This window comes from Corvus kubaryi, unplaced genomic scaffold, assembly GCF_017639235.1.
Source record: "Corvus kubaryi isolate FWS band 111438036 unplaced genomic scaffold, C.kubaryi_AGA036_p1.0 133, whole genome shotgun sequence".
Lineage (NCBI taxonomy): Eukaryota > Metazoa > Chordata > Aves > Passeriformes > Corvidae > Corvus > Corvus kubaryi.
The window spans coordinates 29,350,473-29,371,324 of NW_024580667.1; the positions used below are offsets into that span (position 1 = coordinate 29,350,473).

General features: G+C 37.6%; 1 protein-coding gene across 10 annotated transcripts in view; it reads right to left on the minus strand.

The window, feature by feature from the left end:
* The window catches only part of OCA2 (OCA2 melanosomal transmembrane protein), a 191,536-nt gene that overhangs the window by 57,982 nt on the left and 112,702 nt on the right, over nucleotides 1–20,852 (minus strand). For 9 of the 10 annotated variants that reach the window (XM_042041185.1, XM_042041217.1, XM_042041190.1 and 6 more), the window contains 3 exons: nucleotides 10,061–10,188; nucleotides 5,463–5,522; nucleotides 4,799–4,903 (listed from right to left, as the gene is read on the minus strand). In XM_042041185.1, coding sequence (XP_041897119.1) covers nucleotides 4,799–4,903; nucleotides 5,463–5,522; nucleotides 10,061–10,188 — 293 coding nt within the window. Of the gene's footprint in view, nucleotides 1–4,798; nucleotides 4,904–5,462; nucleotides 5,523–10,060; nucleotides 10,189–12,891; nucleotides 13,055–20,852 lie in introns of those variants that run through there. The other variant, XM_042041253.1, reaches the window with a different exon arrangement.

The following is a 20,852-nucleotide window of genomic DNA, read 5'->3' on the forward strand; positions in this document are numbered from 1 at the left end:
TGGATACTGTTGCTCACAGCACGGACAAGCTGTCCATCTGTGGGATGAGCAGGTTCACAGTGCACTGGGTAAAAAACTGGCTGAAGGGCAGAGCCTAAAGTGTTGCAGTGAATGGGGTCACAGGTGACTGGTGACCAAGCACCAGTAATGTTCCTCAGGGTTCTAGGGCCAGGTCTGTTCAAAGTATTTATCAACAATCTCAAAACAGGAGTTGAATGCACCATTAGCAAGTTTTCTGGTGATACTAAACTGGGAGGTGCTGTTGACTCTCTTGAGGAACTATATGAAAGTCCTTGAGCATGTCCAGAGGACAGCAACAAAGCTGGTGACAGGGCTGGAAGGCATGTCCTATGAGGAGCAGCTGAGGACTTCGAGCTGGTCCAGTTTGGAGAAGGCTGAGGGGGTGATTTCATTTACAGCTTTCTGAGGAGGGGAATTAGAAATGGATGTGCTGAGCTCTTCTCCTGAGATCCAGTGACAGAATACAGGGCAATGGCTCAGAGCTGTATCATAGCACATTCAGACTGGACATTAGGAAGCATTTCTTTACTGAGAGGGTGGTCAAAAACGTTCCTAGAGAGGTGGTCCGTGCCGGGGTTGAAGAGTCCTTTTCACAAAGCCCTTAATAACAGGCTTTAATTTTTGGTCAGTCCTGATTTGCTCAGGCAGTTGTATTGGATGATATTTGTAGGTCTCTTCCAAGTGAAATAGTCATGCTATAATTCTACAATACTTTTTTACAGTACATTCTTTACTCGGTGACAAGAAATTATTTATTTTCCTGTCACATGCAGATAGCTATCACAGTTTCCAGGCATGTTTATGCAAAGAAATGCAGTAAACACTCACTCATGCAGACATCTATTTAATTAGGGAGCTGGATCTTCACTTTTGAATTTAAAGGGAAGGGAAAGTCCTGGGATTACAGTTCATTGGGCAATTTTCAACCCCCTCATCTCGTTTTGGGGCAGTTCATTTTCTTTGCATACAGGAAAAATTATTTGAAATAAGCAATTAGAAGATATTTTGAAAACTGTTTTGTCTTCATGCATTTCCAATGCTCTATTTTAATGTAACAAAAACAGAATTTTGGCAAGACAGAAACAATAAAAGTACTCAACCTATGATGAGCTAAGTGCATGCAGAAACCCATTGCACTGTTTCTTGTAGGGAATTCTCTTTGTACAGCATCCTCTGTAGCAAAACATACATGCTGTGTTCTGCCCTCTTCACGGAGTTTTCAGTTTAGCAACTTCAGTACATGAATTCCATATGGTACTGACATTTTTGATTGTGGGTTACACCAGATTTTACCCTTGTCTAGAGCAGAGAAGAATTTGACCAACAACAGTGTTGCACTGAAAAGGTATTTTCAGGGAAGGCACTTCAAATAAACACTGATCTGATTTTTGTAGTTTCAGAATTTTTTAGTAAGAGAGAAGTCTTCTCCATGTTGCTGAAGGCTGCTGAAAATCATCGATACGTTCACTCTGTTTAAAGACATGAATATTTTGCACTTTAAAATATGCCCATCTTAAAATAACTGAAAATATTTATGTTTTGTTCTTCAGACTGCAGATAATGTGTTGTGTTTTAGAGTAAGGAAGAATCCTAATTTACCTACATGGATACATAGAATCTCTTGAAAATGCCTAGAATTTTTTCTAGGAAACCATTTTCCTTATTGGTTTTCATTACTTCAATTCATAAAATAGTTTATTTCCTAGAATTCTGTGTAGTGCTGGTTCAGATACACTGATATTCTATTCCCCTTTCTAAAATATCAATCTTCACTTTCCACTTTTCACATCCTCTCAAAGTTTACTGACTGTTAAGTCATCCATAAATTTTAATGCTGTCAAATATGAAACTTTACATGAAGCAGTCAAATTTATCCAAACACAGATGAAATGAAACTTTTTGTCTCAAGATCCATTAATTAGGCATTAATATTTTTTCTTTTTTTTTTTTCTATACACGAAGCAAGTCATTATGAATCTGATTATCTCACTAGCACAAACACAGAAACTGAAAGGAAGTTTTGGACAACAATACATCACCTAGATTTTTTTAAAGGAAACACAACATCACAGTTACAGAGCTGTCTGCAGGTTTTTCTGGTTTGAGTCCCTTCAGCTATGCACCTAAGTCAAAACTCAGGCTCTAATGGAATTCTGTATTTCTTCCATCTCTTAAGTAGTTCCTGGGTCAAAACACTACACATAACAGAAAACTGAAAGAGTTGGAGCTTCACATCTACAGTGCCTTCAGCCCATGGGTGCAGTCACCTCGCACAGAAGACTGTCCCCTCTCACTCCAGTTCTGAGTTACTATGCTGATTGTGCAGCCCATCCCCTCTCCCTGTTCCAAGTCTGGATGACATGCACTGCATATTGTTTTAGGGGATGAGTGGAGGACCTTATCCAGCAGCACAGAGGCAGTGCTGGGGACATCTCATAAATGAACTGATGCCTGTCTTCTTGAAGCTTCCCACCCGTGAAGGAACAAAACAGTGTAACTTTCCAGACACCTTTGCAATTGCAGTAGCTTTTTCCACAGTCAGCTGGGGGCTCACAACCAGAAAAACTGGGACTGGCAAGACTGCCACATCCCTGGAATATGGGACAAAAATCATGGCTTTCTAATGCAGAAAAGGCACCATTAGCATCCTTGACTCTGAACTGCCACCAGACCTTTCATTATCTCTGCATAATATTTAACAAATTCATGTACAAGTCAAACAAGCCATTACCCCATGAGACTGGTTTCTTTTAACTCCTATCAGTCAGTGGCAAAGTCTCTATAGGCAGAGGTCTGTGATGTCATCCTCCAAACACTCTTCCCTCAGTCAGAGAACACGGCTGTTAGCTATGAAACTGCCCAGATTTTTGTATCTCTGGGTTCAAAAAATTGAAGGAACTTCATGGATTCCACATCCCTACCCAGTACCTGGTCCATCAAAGCTATGACTAATGAAAAGCGCAAGAGAGATTGATCCATTGTCATGACACTGGTTCACCACTGAAGGAGACTTAAGGAGACCTGGAGGGATTCAGTACATCTGTCTTCCATTATTATGAGTGCAGGCTCATTTGTGAAGCTGGAACTTTTTCCTAGGAAAGGACAGGATCATTCATGGGTACCTCATAGCAGGTGCCCCATATTCCTATATCACTAGGGAATGTCAAACCAAACTCATATATAGAAGTCCCTGATTAGTGAAAAGTCATTCTACAAAAGATTTGGATTCAATATATTTAATACTCCTCATCAGAAGTTCATAACTTTGGCACATATACTGAAAAATAGCCTTCCAAAACTAAATACTTCTTGTTTTAACAGTAGGAACAAAGTACCAAAGAAAGAAAAAGAATTTTAAATGGAAGTTTAAAGATCTTGGGACTTAGTCACTTAGGAACATTCTGTAAGGACTTTCTAATGCAGAATGACAAAGACTAAAGTGCAAGCTTATTCACTGAACTAGATGAATCTCAACTTTAGTTTGCCAAATAGCACATTAATGTCTTAACACCTCAGCTAATGACTGCTTTTACATAGGTGAGAATATGCCTGCATTTTTCTTCCTGTCTCTTCTCTCTGCCTAATAAAAAAAATGAAAAAATTATAGCAGTCTCTCAGGTTCGCTCCAGAACGAGAAAAATACAAATTTGAAATAGCTTAAAATGTTGACAAGGATCCCTCCCTGTCCATCTGTATTTGCCACCTGCAAAGATACAAAAGAAATGGTATTCAGGCATCCAAAAGGATTCTTGCATTTCAGTCCCTTTTCCCAAAACATACTCCTTTGGTTGTTATGCAGGTAGGTGTTGTTTGGTATTGCTCCAAGCCAATTTTTATAGACTAGCTGGATATGAGGCAAAAATCTTCTAAGTAAAGATTTCTGCATTATTGCTTAATAGACCTCAAGCATTTGCTGGGAGGTGACTCATCCCAAACCAATCTTTCCTTTCACACCTATTGTTTGAAGTCTGTTGTGGTTAAATCAATATAATTTCACAGGAAACACCACAGTAATCAAAGCAAAATACCATATTAATATATATTTATAGAGTAGTTACAAATCTGCCCAGTTGGTTATATGCTCTGTAAGAAGTGTCTTAAACCTTGGCACAGGTTAACAGTGGACATGAACATCCAATAATGGGCAAAAAAAGGTGAAGAAAAAATATACTTAGCTGAGAAAGAGCTGTAACAATTAAATAGTACGGTACAATGAATGAATGATCACAATTTAAACTGAGAACTTGATTAAATAAACCTATCTGAGCATGCCCTTATTTGTTATAATTTGATACTTTTCTGATATTGAAGCTCAGCTGCTGACAAGCATTTGTTATGCTTAACATAATTTGGTGTTTTTTAAACTAATTACATAAGTAAGGTAGCAATAAAAGGTTCGGGTGTTAAAAAAGCATTAGCATAAACAGCACATGGAGGAAAAACATTCATAGCAGTGGATGGATAGTGACAGTTTCCATCAAAAAGACAATTTTATTTTTCAAGTACTTATGTGGATATAAGAGGAGAAAGTGCAAAAATGCAGCCAAAACAGTGCCTCTAGTTCCACAGCTACCTGCAGCAATGGCCAGCTAGATACCTTAACAGTATGAGTTAGTTTCTAATACTGATTCAATCTCAGAGGATAAAGTAAGCTACGGCACAGCAGAGGAAAAAAAAAAAAACCAACCAAACAAAAAACCCCAGCAAATTGTAATCAGTAAGCTCAGCTCCCTTGCCAGCACCTGGAGGAGGATGTGCAGTGCTGCACAGACCTTACCATTGTAGCTGTGAAGGGGATGTTGTCAATCACAGAGGAGGCCAAAGCAGACACCCAGAGCACTAAAATGATGGCCACGGCCAAGCGCTGATCCTCAGGAACCACCTGGAATTGAAAGAGAGAAAATTATAACTTTGAGATCAGTGTTGTTCTGTGGGGCCCCCACGGCATAATTGCATGTTCTTTACAGCTTTAATTTATTGACATTTATCATTCCTTTAGGCTCTGAGATAGGAAAGGCATCTTAGATAAAGTAGCCTAACATTTAGTAACACAATTATAGTTCTTCTTCCAAGAAAACTTGAGCAAATGGAAGTACAGAGATTGATATTTCTAATACTCAGCTTTCACACAAGAAATACACTGTGCAGCTGTGAATTTTGACCTTTAGCTGCTTATACTTTTTTCACCTTTGCATTTTTGGAGTTTTTAGACTACAGAAAAAGCTTCTCTATTGCATTTATGGCTATGTTTATTCTGGCTGTGGACAGATATACACATATTAAATATCACCCATGCCAAAGTATGACATGCTTTCTTGTTATTGCTGATGCAGGAATGCAATCATTAACATCAAATTCAAAATAAAAATATTATTTATTGTTCTACTGGAGTAAAATGATTTTTCTTATTCATTAAAAAATTATAAATATTTTAAGCATACCTTTATTAACAAAGCCGTCTGCTCTCCTATATAATCTATTAAGTGCAGATGAGCCAAAGCCTGGGAAAAAAAAAAGACATCGATATCAACTAATGAAGTGCATGATGTACTTACTTCTTTTTTTCACTGGATGTAAGAAAATGCAACCATTTCTTCCCATTTACAAGATATTGATATTCAACTCATGTAGCTTCTACAGAAGTAATTTTAGGCAAGAAAAGACACAGCAGAAATTGGTGACTATTTGCAGAAGTGAGCTGGTTGCAATGAAATGCCTCAGAGGATTACTCAAGAGCATGGGACACAGGATCAGAGAATGGCTGAAATTTAAAGATGACATTGTTCAGTAGATACATGTCTTCTGAAAACCAGAACACAACTGATTTTAAATCAACTTCCCCAAGCTCACAATATAGATAGAAGTGTATCATGTGTTTCAAAGGTCAGATGAAATCAGGCATCTCGTGCTCAGTCTCAGATGAAGAAACAGGAAAACAAATTATGCTTCTTTTTTATGGCTTTCTTAGACCCATTCAAAAAAACCCCAAAAACCTCCAACAAAAACTACCAAAACCAGTATCCATCTGCTAAAACCAGAACAGAGATCTTGGGTGAATGGGAATTGGCACAGATGCAGCAGCATCTGAAAGGCAGGAAATCCAGCTCTCCAATGCCCAAGTTAGGCATGTAAACTAAGGAGGTGAGCCCTGTAAGCACTGGACCCCAGGACAGCCCAGATCAGAGTGCTCTACCCTCCCTGTGAGAACCATTCTCATTTGTACAGGACACTTAGGTAGCATTCCGTGGTGCTACCATGGATGAAAAGACATAGGAAGACTTCAGCCTAGTGGTGCTGACTCTGATCTCTCATTGGGCACATAGAATACTGACTGAGTCTTCACACCCAAGGATAGTGACCTATTTCCTTGACCCTCAAGGTAAAAGGGTGATTTTAACCCATGAGTACTAGCCTTTAATTCATTTGGGTTTTGTTTTCTTTTCTTGTGGGCATGAAGAATGAAGTACTATTTTCAGGTTTAATAAGGTATATCTATTTTACGACTTCTCAGTTTCTCAGGAGAGAAAATCACATCATTTTTTGTTTAGCCTAGACCACACTGGTTGGCTTGCTTTCATTTTTTTTCTGTCAAGTAAAAGAATCAGTCAGCTGCAATACCTCACTTACTGACATCAGTCCCTCACAGAGCTGCAGGAGTCAGTGTTCACACAGCACAGCTCCATATAACCCTCACACCGGGCAGTCAGACAGAGCCCTTCAAAGACTGCAGTGGGAAAAAAAGCATTCAACTCACATGCTGTCAAATTCCATGACAGATGCAGACAAAAATCCTAATAGGCATCGAGTGGTGTGGTATAGGACACTGTCTTGTCAGTGACTAAGGTGCTTTCATTCAGACTGGCAATTCCTGTACCTGCAGCTCGATTGGACACCAGCTGAATGATAGTGGTTTGGGTGTCACTACATAGTAAATTTGGCCCAGAAATATTTTTTTTTAATCATACGTTGAAGAAGAAAAGGTTTATCCACAATTAAAGACACAGCATGCAGAAAACAAGCAGCAAAACTTTTAAATAAAAACTTAAAAAAATGAATATTTTCCCATTACTTTAGCTTCCCAGGAGAAAGTTTCCTAAGAAATTAAGTCTTGTTGGTGATTTTAAGTTACCATTTTCTTTCTAAGCTATCCGTGTTGCTTTATCAACTCAAAGGTTATGTCAGTGACTTTTTAAATGTATATAAATGTATATAAAAGCAATATTCTTAATAGTTTTTATATTGTTGCTTTGTGTTCACACTTCAAAATAAACTTTTAAACAGCTAGTTGTCAGCAATTAGAGCCCAGATTTACATTCAATTAATACTGCTGCCTTATTAATTATCTACTAACAGAACGTGTTACTTTTGAGTAACACTCAAAATTCATTCTGGAACACAAGAAAAAGAGATGTTCAGGACACACACATCACTCCTGCAAGACAGTCTGCAGGTAGCCCATCTTGTTAGAGATGGTGACAATACTAATCACATAAACAATTTTAGGATGTCTCTATGATCCCCAGGCCACTCTCCTGCAAGCACCTAACTGCAAGTCAGCAATTAGTACCCTGCCACTGTTCTCCCCTGCATGTAAACTGCACAGAGGGTCTCCTGGATATTCCTGTGTCTTCTAAGAGGAGTAAGCATTATTGCACTAATTGGTGTGTTCAAGCATATTAGTTCCTGTGTGGCAGTTCACAACAGAGCTTTACTGCAGAAAAAAATCATGTGCCATTTAAAAACAAAATCTAATTTATGCATAAAAATTTTGATTAATCCTCTTGTGGACAGTATGTCATGATGTCTGTTGTACATAAACTCTGCCTGAAGGATTTAAGGTATTATGTCCATTTCTACTATAAAAGTGAACAAAGAACTGTAATCCTGAGAGGCATAGGGACTTATTTTACAGAGACAGAAGAAGCAAAAAGATTTTTATAGCATGTAACAGCACTTGTGACTAAAGACCAAAAAGACAGCAGTAAAGATTAATTACTCAGGGGACACAAAAGAAAACAAGAGAGCTCTAAAGGATTTCCAAGTTTTTCGCTGTGAAAGATGCACCAGACTGGACTGATGAACCCCCAAAGGCAGAGCCTCCAAAAGTTCCCCTGTGGTTCAGGAACTCAAATCACATTTTCCAAAATGACTTGCAGCCTAAGTCCCACACAGGTTTTTAAATGTGCCTTGTAATAGGAAAGAGAACATTTATAGCAGTAGAAACAGCTTCAGACTGGGGACTACCCAAGCCGAAGGTTCACCAAGGGTGAGCAATATGAGCTGACAGTTGCTGGATGCCCTAGACCATGGAAAGATTTCTTATATTTCAATGTATATTTTTGTTTTGACCAGTTTCTTCTTGACACTGGTAACTTAAAGGAAAGAAAAATGCCTTTGAAAGGACTGTCACCTACTAATCCAACAGATTCAGATTAAAATTAGCAGTGATGACATACATAGAACATTTTCTCATTCATTTAATGTCTCACTTTTTTTTTCTTGATTATCTGGAAGAGTTTCTTTCATGACTTTAAACTGCTGTTATTGTAGGGAGCCAGGAAAAATATTCTTTCATTAGCAAACTATTCACTGGTGATGTGAGAAACCATAAAAATGAAGTTCAGTGAATTATAATAGTTGTATCCAAAGTCTGGCAGTAAATGGCAAATCCCTGTGTATTTTACTGTGGTATTGTGCAGTCACACAGCACTCAAATCACAGCCAGTCCATCCAAGTTCAAACAATAAATACATCAGAGAATACAACTAATAAACCGTTACAGCAGAGGTAGACAAAATAAACATGGCTACAGCGTTGATTCCCTGTAAGGTCTAGAAAATGCAAGGTTATATAGAACCTGATAGAATGGAGAACTAAAAATTGCTTGTTCTAATGAGCATACAATAAATCAATATTTCCTGATGAATTTTAGACTTAGTAACTTACAGAAAACTTCCTAATAATAATCAAAGCTTCCACTAATCTTCTCAGAGGTTACCAGATTTTGACTTCCACTTTGGCATTAATTAGAGTTAGTTGGATTGGTTCTTGTTTCTATTTGCTTCAAACGTTGTCCCTGTTACTGCTGGTGATTTTTTTTAATAGATTCCAATTTCCAAATTCCTGGGATCTTTGCAATTATTGGGAGGGGAGAGGGGAGGAAAGAGGCTGTATGAGCAAATTTGTTACCACAGGCTTTTCCCAGGCTTCTCACTCAGACAATACACTAACCATGGCAGTGTCAGTGGTCACATGGGTATTGTCAGTCTTGTTTCTACATCATTATTACATCATTTAAACCCAACAATTAACAACTGAAGAATAGTCAACACTCTAGAAGCCAAATTTAAAAGTTAATGTGAGTATCCACACAAAAAAAAAAATTCCAAATATTTGGCATAAAAATAAATCCTCTCAAGCTATACAAAAGCATCAAGTAGAGAATAAAAGGGGATACAAACATGGATGGACTGTTGTCAAGCAGACAAACACAGAAACTACACAGCAAGATATCCAGGCATTTCAAGAGCTGAATATCTTTTTAATTAGTATTGCAAACTGAAATTCAGTGTATTTTCCTTTTGAATCACACTTCTGTGTGGTATCTTAGGCCATTTGGTAGCATAGCAGACAGCACTAGAAGCATTTTTCAACTCTGGTATAATCTTGTTCTATTATTTTTCCTATCATTTGTATAAGTAATTGTAAACAAACACATAAATATATATAAAATATCTGCACATATAGACCAACAATAAACCCAGAAACTGAAATTTAAATTATAGAAAAATGATTGTGTGAGATACATTCAACAAACACAGAATAAGGAGAGAGTGAGATCAAGTTTACAATGAAAATTTAAATATGAAAGAGGTCCAACTAACTTTCACACTCTGCAATTCCTCTCTGTATTACCATAACTACACTTGATCAACAATATTCCAGTGGGATTGAACCAGCAGGAGGCCTCTCTCCATGAACATAATTCACATTTGAAATTGTTTGCAATTCTTCAGGCTTTAGAATCAGAGAATATTACCTCCATGAGAACAAACAATGCTGCAAAGAAAAGGAGGGTTGCCCACTCAACTCTGTGCAATATCATCTCAAAATCATGGATGTCTGCTAGCACTAGCAGCCAAAGGGCTCCCAACATGGCAATCCAGCCTGCATGAGAGAAAGAGAGAACAATACTTTACACTTCACAGACTTGTTATGTGCTACCAACATGTAAGTTACAGTATTGTGATTTTCAAAGATTTTTGCCATATTTTTGCCCTGACTGTAACAGGAAGAGTTCACAGACACCACAGGATTAATGGTTTCTGCTTTTAAATTAAAACAAAAGAAAAAAAAAAAAAACAGAGTTGGGTTACCCCAATAATCAATGGGTTTAGATCACAGAGAAACCTTTAGGTATTCAGGAGTAGTGAAGGACTCTGCAGCTCCCAAAAGGCTGGCTGCATCCCCTGGACCTTGAAGACTCAGTGGCTACCTGCTCTAGAAGACAACCAGGAAAGGAAACTCTCCTTAGAAAAGAAGGGACACTTAGAGTAAAAGAGGCTGTCTTCAGAGATGATCCTCTGTACATCCTGAAGTGTTTTAATACACATATTTAGGTAACTAATTGAGAGAAAATACAAATCAAATGCACAATCAGCTGGAAAATGCAAATTGCAAGTCTCCTGTCCGAGCAAGGCTCACTTTCCCTCTGCACAGTTAAAATTCTTTCTAGAGCTGTTTGATCCCTCTGGTCTATTTATCTTAAAACTCTCAGAGTTCCCAAAGCAGCAAAGGAAAGTGAGAACTGTCAGTTCCATCTACCATGACTTTTCAATAGCAAAGCTGATTTGCTGTCTCATAAAAGAAAGCAAATCAACTGTTTATGAAAATTAAATTAATTTTCTCTGAACACAAAGAAAGGGGATATAGAAATGCACTGCCTAATTTTCTTCTGACTGTTGTCTTGGCTGTTTTCCGAATTCATTAAAGAATAGTGGGCCCAACTCCACCTTAAATAAATGAAGATGATGGCAATTCCTCTTAGAATACTGCAAAGGAAAGTAGGTATGTGCTGATTTGAAGCTAAGTAGCAGAATTTTAACTGCTATTTTATAAGAACTTAAGTCACACCATTACATTTTTCTCATATGCATTTTGTATGTAAGTACAACATAGTGAAGCATTAAAAAATTTCTCATTACTTCTGGAACAATCTGTGAAAATATCTTGGTATTATTTTTACCCTTCTGTCTCCAATAATAATGAATCAACTTGAATTGATCGTTATCTCTATATGGAGATAACAATTAATCACTAAAGGTAATGAAATATTATGGAATTGCTGAAGAGGTGGATGGAGCCAGCATTTTCTAGCACTGTGAGTGTTATCAGCACACATTAGCTTCAAGCATGCAGCTTTGCATGAGGGAACAGTGCCTGGCCTTATAATATTGTTCCCTGAGAATACAGACAGGCAAGGGAGGTGTCATCCTGCCATGCTTCAGCAAATACAGCTCTGAAGAGGGAAGTGCAAACACATCAGCTGCCAGTTCTGGCTGCACAGAGCTTATTTCAGAGAGGAGAGGAGAGGAGAGGAGAGGAGAGGAGAGGAGAGGAGAGGAGAGGAGAGGAGTTTCTTGGCATTTTTTATTCATGATGAAGAATTTTCAAAGTACTAGGATACATCAAAGACTGGCTTCTCTGTTCATTTTTTTTCTAGCTTCCTGGACCACAAAAGAGAGCCATGAGGAAGAGAAAGAGAAATAATTTTTTAAAATAACTTCTCATTACTCTAGTGAAAACAAAGCCCATTTACAGTTCCACAGACCACTTCCTTTACTGCCTTTTAGTGCCTCTGACAACAATTGATGTCCTGGAAAGAGAACTTGGAGAGAAACTGAATCTAAATTCTATTTCTACCTGTTGAAGAGGGTGATTGTTTCTACTTATCCTAGGGAAAAGAAAATGAAATTTTATTATAAAATGCATCTTGCAAATTTATAACGCAGTCTTCATAAGAAAAGATTTCCATTTCTTCTGCCTGGTGCCAGAAAAAAAAGTACAGTAGTAATCACTTGAGTGCTTTGCTTTTCTCTTACCCAGTGGGGAAAACCACCTTTGGAATAATACTTAGCTCATGATGAGCAGAACACAATTGCAATCCTACTCAAAACCCCCTTATTTTAAAATAATCAAGAAGAAGAACTTGAAAATATAAAACAATCTAATAGAATCAAATAGAAGCCTAGAATTTGAAGGCAGGCAGGAGAAAGAGAAAGAAATGAGGGGAGAAAAATTACTGTGTAATTTGTAGGCCTTTCAAATGCTCGTTAAGAACAGTTTGCATTCCTCAGCAAAAGTAATTTTGTCTGACCTACTACCTCATAGTAGCAGATCAGAAGCACAGAAGTATAACAAGCTTCCTCCAAACAAAGCGAAAATGTGGACGCTGTATGCTCACGTTACATGCACAGAATTTGGGGAAATGCATTCATGAAAACTGAGCATACACAAAAATTTCACTTTTCTGGAAATTGAAATGGCACTTGAGACATTTGAACTGAAAACCAAACTCAGGATAATATTGCATGATCTCAATGCTGGTCTGAGCAAAACAGCATGCTGCTCAAGACAGTACAAGATAACACATTTAGGTTGGAAGGGATAAAACTGTAAAAATCCAGGATGGGAAGCAACTGGATGCCAGATAGTCCTGCAGAAAAGACTTGACAGACACAGTGTATCGCAACTAAATCTCATTGCTCAGTGAAATACAGAACCAGGGCTACAAATAGTAAATTCTGTGAAGCAACCTCTGCTCTCCTCATCCCTGGAAAACCCTGAGAATATATACTGTAAGATGCATACCCATGAGGAAATCTGAGGCAGAGAAGGAAGCACAATCAGTGGTCTGAAGAGTTGACTTCTGAGGAAAAATGTGAAGAATCCAGGATGCTTAACTCAAGATGATTAAAGAGGTCCTGACAAGTCTTTGGTAAATACCAGGGTTCCCCAAAGGGCAGAAAGCAAGCTGTTTGTGGCAGCAGTAGGACAAGAAAGAGTGAGAAGATGTTAACAGCAACAACGATGATTCAGGCAACACAATATTCAGGATCACACATTTATAGTGGTGGAGAAATAAGGTTTTTTTAAAAACCATCTAGACCCTTTCATTCTGCCAGATTAAAATATAGTACTCCTATCTGCAAATAATGGGAGGGACACACTGATTTTTTATATGTTTTTCTCTAAGTATGACTTTCATTTTCTGTGCTCTTTAAAATTCTTTATTTGTTGTCATAAAGGCCACAGCAAGTTTTTGTGAACTGCAAAAACCTTCTAAGCCCACAATGTCCATTACAGGCCTACCAGCTAAAATATATTTGGTGCTTAGCTTTGAATAATTATTCACACAGCATGGTATTGAATATATGAGTAAAGTCCATAACTGTGTCCCAACAGTTTAGTCAGAAGATATCTAATTAGCGCCACAACCACTAAGAATGTAGCTTAAGGATGTATCCCAGTCCTTCATGTACTATGGTGTAATTGTAATGTAGTATATGCTTGATCATCCTCTTACACAAGCCTATAAAAATATTGGGGTAAAAAAGTTAAATCAAAGACATACTTCCAGTAGTGCTTTCTCTACTCATAGAATATGTTCTATCAGTAGTTCTGAATGTGAATGAAAATGTTCTGTATTTTGGTTTATTCAAATTTTGTTTTGTTTTATCAGGCATCCCTGAAAATATACATTCTGAAATCATGCTGAAGTACTTGCTAAGTAGTACTTGCTGTCCACTGATAAATGGTCTTTTATCTTTAATATTATTTTCTTTTTAATATAAAGTTACCTTCTCACAAAGCAACTTGCTGGTCTTTTGAGCAGTCTCTTTTCAGGGTCTTAGTGTCATAGAAATAATTTTCTGTTCTGTGCTATTTTTGGCACCACAGTTTAAGGCAACTCCTTGGGGGACAGAACAGTGATGGTGACAGTCCAAGACTTGCACCACACCAATAAATACTTGGTACAATACAAGAGGAATAAAAGAATATGGGAAAAAAATAATCCCATGCAAGGCAGAAGAAGTGGGGTCTTATGCTAATACAAGGTAATTACAGCAATAAAAAACAGAAGCTTTGCATAAAACAAGGAGGTAAAGAACTGACTGCTCTGTAATCCCAGATCAGCACATGTGCCTTAGGAAAGGATGTGCTGGACTTGGTTGAATAGCTGTAATAGCATGAAGTCAGAATGTGAAATTGTATTCACTATTGTCTTTTAATGCCAACACCTAACCTCATTAACTCTCCAAACACAATTTCATAGATGAGATGGGATGGCATTCAAAACAGAACACTGTAAGAAAGAAACCCTGGTTAGACACTGCTACAGCCGGACACTCCATCTCCAGAGATGAGCTGACAGATATATAGCTGTCTATACCACACCAATCCCTAAGTCTGAAAAATTACAGAGTACTCTCAGTAAAGGTCACTGCAAACAAACACACTCTATTGCCATAGCCTTATTGACTCTTGTGAACAAAAAATAATTTGAGGGGCTGCAAATATCAAGAAAAAGGAAAGGTCAACTTCTCTAGAAGTGAGCAATAAAGATCAAAGGCTGCACTAGCTGTTAATGGCTCTTGTTTTTTTCTCATCAAGTGTATGGGCAGCTGCATGGACAGGGGGTATTGTACATGCATAATTACCTGTTTGTAAAGACAACCGTGAAATTTCAAGGCAGAATTTTTTGAAAAGTATCCTAAAATAAATTAAGACTGCAAGGATCATGGAAAGCAGATCTCCTGTATTTTCACAAGCAAAGTGTTATGCTGACAGGGATGAATAAGTAACATCTGGACCAGACTTTCTGAGTCTGAGTCAATGCTGACTGCATTGATTTAGTTCCGTTCCAACATTCTCATTATTAAAAAATTATTGTCAAACTTATTTTAAACTCATGTTTATGTACACTCTACCAGGAATTTTTTCAACATGACTATGAATCAAAGATGCACGAAGTCTCTCAGATACAGTTATGTCCATTCTCATTTTAGAAAAACAGTTTGCATTTTCACAGTGCCATCAAGTCTCTATGCTACATATCAGAGGCCAGCAGGTCAGTCCCATGCAGAGCTCTTCTTGAGCTCGCTGTAAAGGTGCTAGACCACGAAACCAATACCACCACATGCCACAGCAGATAACAGAGTAAATGGATGAAGCACAAGCAGGGAGGTTAAGACCACTAAACAAGGACAAATATATTAAACTCCACTGGCAATTGTAGGTGATGATACCTGGAGAAAAGGGCTGCAGTGCAGCCCTAGCAAGCACACCTGCAAGGATCTGGAAGAGTCTCCAGAAAGGCCTGAAGACTTTCAAAGAGAACAGCTCAAAATCTTGGCTCTAATCTTATTATGTCTTTCTGCATTGGACTGGATGCTCTTGTCAGATGCTACAACACATTGTTTTGTTTACCACTGTCAGATCAGCAACTAAAGAAACTACTTTAGTCATGGAAAGCAGCATTACAGCTTCATATAGGTGGAGCATTAATGAAAAATTGTAAGGGAAGAAAGAAATTGCCACAGACAAGAGTCCATGAGTAACTGCAGCTAAAAGAAATACATAAGATTATAAAAAAGAGTCCAGGTTTATCAGTAACTCAACAGTGGTTAGTTATAGATGATAGAGTAAACCCATGAGATGGTCAAAACCCATTTTAGGGGTAAAAAAAAGCACAAGAAAAAAGCATATAACATACATACAACACAACTCGTATGATAAAATCAGGTATAATATAGAGCTGAAAACCAAATTTTAAAAAGTAAAGGGTAAAGCTTCAGAAAATATATAAAAATATGCTCAAGTGGACTCAAGCACAGTAAGTAAGAAAATACCAACACCAACACTATGCACATCTTGGCAAAGAGGAAGAGGACATCCCTATCACACTCATCCCTTCTCATCCCAGCAAAACCCTCAAGTTATCAACACTGTGTTTTGACTCCTCCCAGCCTAAATGTGTGACCCTTAGCACCCTGGCGAACATCAAAGGGTGACCCTAACATCAGGAAAAAGGGGGAGATGACACTGGGATTATTCCTTTGGGTTTTGGGTGGATTTTTGGGTGGAGGAGTTTGGTTTGAGTGCTTGGGGGCGGGAAGGAAAAGTTGGTTGGTTGGTTGGTTGGTTGGTTTTTTACAACAGTTTATACTGCATACTGTTAATGAGTTTTGTTTTGCACTCATTAGATAATTTAGACTCTAAGTGTTAGTATTATCGTAAGATGAACAATGATTGCTTGCTTTGGTTGCACTGATACAACTTTTAATTAGACTGACAATAAATTCTTAGATCCAGATATAGGGGATGTTCCCCTTTTTGCCCACAGTATCACAAGCTTAAGAAGACCATGGAGACCTTGAAAGCAGGAGCCTACTGCCATGTACAGAGAAGGCACCCATAACCCAAATGTTTTGGAGGCCAAAGCCATTTACTTTACTGAAATATGTGAAGGAGTTTCCAGGCAATTAGGGATTATTCAGGATGGTAGCTTTAGCTCTACAAAAAAGGTCCACAAATGTTGCTACCCAAGCTTTGTATCTGGTTGCCTAGTTTATCCAGTTGTGTTAGAAAGCTTTCCAAAATAATGAAATAATATTGAAATTCAAATGGGAAAAAAGTAGAGACAAAGAAAAGAAAATAGTCATTGTGACAGCTCTAAATGCAGTTGACAATAAAGTATCATTTGAGCCATTACTAAGGAGTCAATACCTACAGGCTTTCATCAGCTAAAACTGATTCATTTCCTAGACCTAGCTACTTTCTAGATAAATGTTAGCTTAGGTGACAAATGTGCACTTTTCATGATGATGATATAGTGACATAGGAAGTAAAATATAAGATGTGCTGAACTTGGCGTCATTCTTGGCATCTGGCCTATGCTTTCTTAAATCAAGCTTCTTCACCAGTTTTTATATCTTAATAACTGTCTGTCTCACCAGGATTTTTTGTTTTCTTGAGCATTAAAAAATTATACATCAGCTTATTAAACTGGTCGATGGCTTTTGTCAGGTATTTCATAAAACAGCTCCTCAGTAACACTGAGTAGCTCTATAATGAACCATTCATCTTAACTACTGCACAAATTAACCGGAAACTAAACATTGAGAATATATCAACACTTTCTTTTTTTCTTCCTCTCCATGGGGAAAACGTTTAAATTTTTCAGTTAATTTTGTATGTTTCTGCAAATATAGTTTTATTGTTTGTAAACAAATGTCATATTTAGACAACTCCACCATCACACAGAATAGTGGCATAACATAGTTCAATCTATTTATCACTGATAAGAGATGAGAAGAATGTTCCAGAATAAAATTTTAAAGTATAAAATTAAGAGCCTTTGACATTATCAGCTCTCTCATGCTATTGGGATCTGTCCACATCTTTCTCAGCCATGTGCTTGTCTATGAGGTTATGTAAATCTTTTGGATCTGAGGAATTCTGCTGCACACTGTGAGACAGGATCTTTCTCACAGAGCTATGGGGGAAAGGTTCAAGTTTTAAAGCACTTCCACCATTCTAAAGAATCCTCTTAGCACAAGTTCAAATGCACATACATAGTGTGTCCCAGGGCCCACATAAAAGCTGGGGCAGGGAGTGGGGGAAGTTTATTAGAGTTCTTGAGCAGCTTCCTAGGATGCATCTTCAGAACAAAACCACACATTTATTTCCCTTGTGGAATACTGGAGATTTTTAGTTTACATCATCACATAATTTAGTTAAAGATCCCTGAGTTAAAGGCTTCTGCCATTGGTTGCAGCACTGCAATTCATGCAAGGTTTTACACACACACATACTGACCCTACAGATCTGTCTCAAAGTTGTCAGCCAAGAATCATTCCTGCAGTGAGCTCCTAACTTAAATGTTACAGAAAATAAATGGATTAAGTTAGTTGTTAAAATCTTAGTAGGCTGTAGTAATGAAGAACTGGCATCACTGTTTTTAAGTAAATATTGGTATGAAACTTCACACATTCTGTGATGAAATAACAAATGTAAGCAAGTTTGTGAAGCTCTCTAGGACTGTGCAGCCCCCTCTTCCTCACTAAGCAGGCTACCCAATAAGTGCCACTCAGTTTCAACTCTATTATAATTATTGGTTCATCTAGGTAAATTACAGTGTAAGCTGAAAATTGAGCATGTCCACTGAAACATAGGAAAATCAAAAGCAGGATGAAAATCAAAAGCAAGTAAAGAGGAGAAACTTTGAATCCCATTCACTTCCCTGAATTTGAGATGTGACTCCACTCTCTAGTTGAGACGAAATTTTTGCTATAATTTGCATAATAGTCTCTGTAGACATAATTGAGGGAGGAGACTGTTCTACTGAGGCCCTTTCCCATAAAGGTAATTAGTTTCTCATGTGAATGTCAACAATTTTTCTGTAAATTATGGAAATGAGTCAATAAATATGGCAACTGGTATTCAAAGGAGTGACAGTACAAGAGTCTTTCCTACCTACAGAAACTGAACACATTTCTCCTTTAATGCACTGCCAAGAACATAAAAATAAGTCTGCACAACAGGATCTACCGAACAAACAGAAGTCAGTTTACATTAAATGAAAACAGTTATTTTCCTACTTCTCCACTATTTCACTCACAGTTTCAAAGTGTTTCAATGATGCAAGATACACCTAGTTATCATACACAGCAAAAAGAGAACTTCAGACCCTCAAAAGTAGCTGCAGCAGAATTTGCAGACTAAGTCCACAACCAGAAGTTAAATCACATCCATATAGAGCACAAGAGAAAGTTTTGCAAAAGAAAGAATTCTCATCAAACAAGATAACCTTTTTTTTGTAAATATTCAGGAATTTTAGCTTTAGTGCAAGAATGATGAGGGAAATTTAGGTCTAGGAGGTTTGCTTGACAGGAGTGACATAGAATACTGATTATACAACTTGTGCTACTGCCCAGAAAGGTCATAGTGGTGATGTTAGTTAGTAGAAAGAATAAAACCATTATTTTTTATAAGTTCCTAAATTTGCGGGTTTGCTAACACTGCCTTGGTTAATCATACCTAAGATGAAACCAGGCTGAATCACAGCTGTTGATGGCCTCCACTGATTAGTGACACCCCCAGAGATTATTTTGAGGGCAGATGAAGGTAATTAGATTAAACATTGATGTCTGAAGGATCACAGATGTCCATGGCACGGAAAATACCAGAATGGACTCAGACAGTAGCATAAAGACATAACCCCTCTGTACAAGTGAAAAAAAAAAAAATCCAAGACAGCTCCCTCAAGTAAAAAAGTGGCAGTCCTTAATTACAGAAGACCTCAGTCAATCCAAAAAAATCTCCCCGTCCCCTTGCTTAAATAATTCATGAAAGGAACATGAGAAAAGCCATGGATGGTAACACCGTAGGTTCACCTGTGCAAGAGTGGTGTCTTCAACAGGAAAAATGGTGGCAATAATTAACCAATCAATATACAAATAAGGCAAAACCACAATTGTATTTCTCCTGGCATACCACCCCATCTTGCAGCAGTCTGCAGCCAAAATTGAGGCAGTATCTCCTCTCTGAAACAGGAACTATCTCATCTCTTTACTCTTGGGTTTTCACCTTGTTCCTTGAATATGAGAGCAACAGAGTTTGTTGCAACTTTCAAAGGAGGAGAAGGCATTCCCCTGTCTCAGAAACTACTGAGCCTGGCCCTGGGAAAGAGGTGTCCAGAGGTGGAAGGGAGCAAGAGTGAGGGGGTCTGCAAGAGCAGGCTGCCTACATTGCATGCAGAAAGCACTGAGAGGGGCAGACAAAAGCAGCGCCACTGACATAATGAGTCCCTCTTCACAGATACTGGAAGGAACTGCACAAAGTTCACAGCAGCTCTGAAACTCGTTGAACTGACTAAAACCAAACCAAAGAGAAAGCACCTTCCACACAAAAGTAGAAGGAATTAAGCTGTAAATTGATTTTGGTATTTTTTCTGACCCAGTCAGTTTGAACACCCTGCCTTTAAAAAATCTAGCTTAAAATTTCAACGAAATGCTACTTTATATTACTTTCTAAATCTTTTCAGACATATTAACATAGTTCAAAGCCCGCCTAAAAGTTAAAGTCAAAATAGGAGCCAGGTACAATCCTTAAAGGAGCTTTACTTTCATCCTTTGTCATCTTTTCTCAGATGTTTTATCAATGCTTTACCAACAAAATAAAATAAAATAAAATAAAATAAAATCTCATGGGGCCAAATGAATATACTGTAGGAGTCCTACAGTTTTAGTATCTGCTTTTTTTCTCAGTACTAATCTTTTATTAACATAGCTATTTCATAGAATTACACTAAATAAATTAATGAACAGGCACAAAAAAACTGAAGAGGAAAGGGTTCTGCATTTTAAAAGGCAGCTAAGTATGCAAATTTTATTTTTTAAATTAAAATGTCAGTACCTTCAAATTATATTAATGATTCCAAGTTCATAATGAAAAAATTGTATCAGGGCTTGGGACTGATAAAGAATTTTAAAATCTTTCTAATTCCCTCTACCAAATGCAATTTAAAGTTATTGGATTTCTAACACTTCAGCCTCTGTATAAACCATTATTCTGGTAGAAAATTAAACACTGAACTGCAATTTACTTTCATTTTTATGAGAAAACCATACTGAACAAATTTACCCAAGCCAACAGAGTATAAGATGTAGTGTATATTAGGAAATACATTTCCATGCTTTGGAAGACTAAAATCCATAGAGCCTCACAGCAGCACTACTTCAGTAATGATAAGTGACAGCTACCATCAC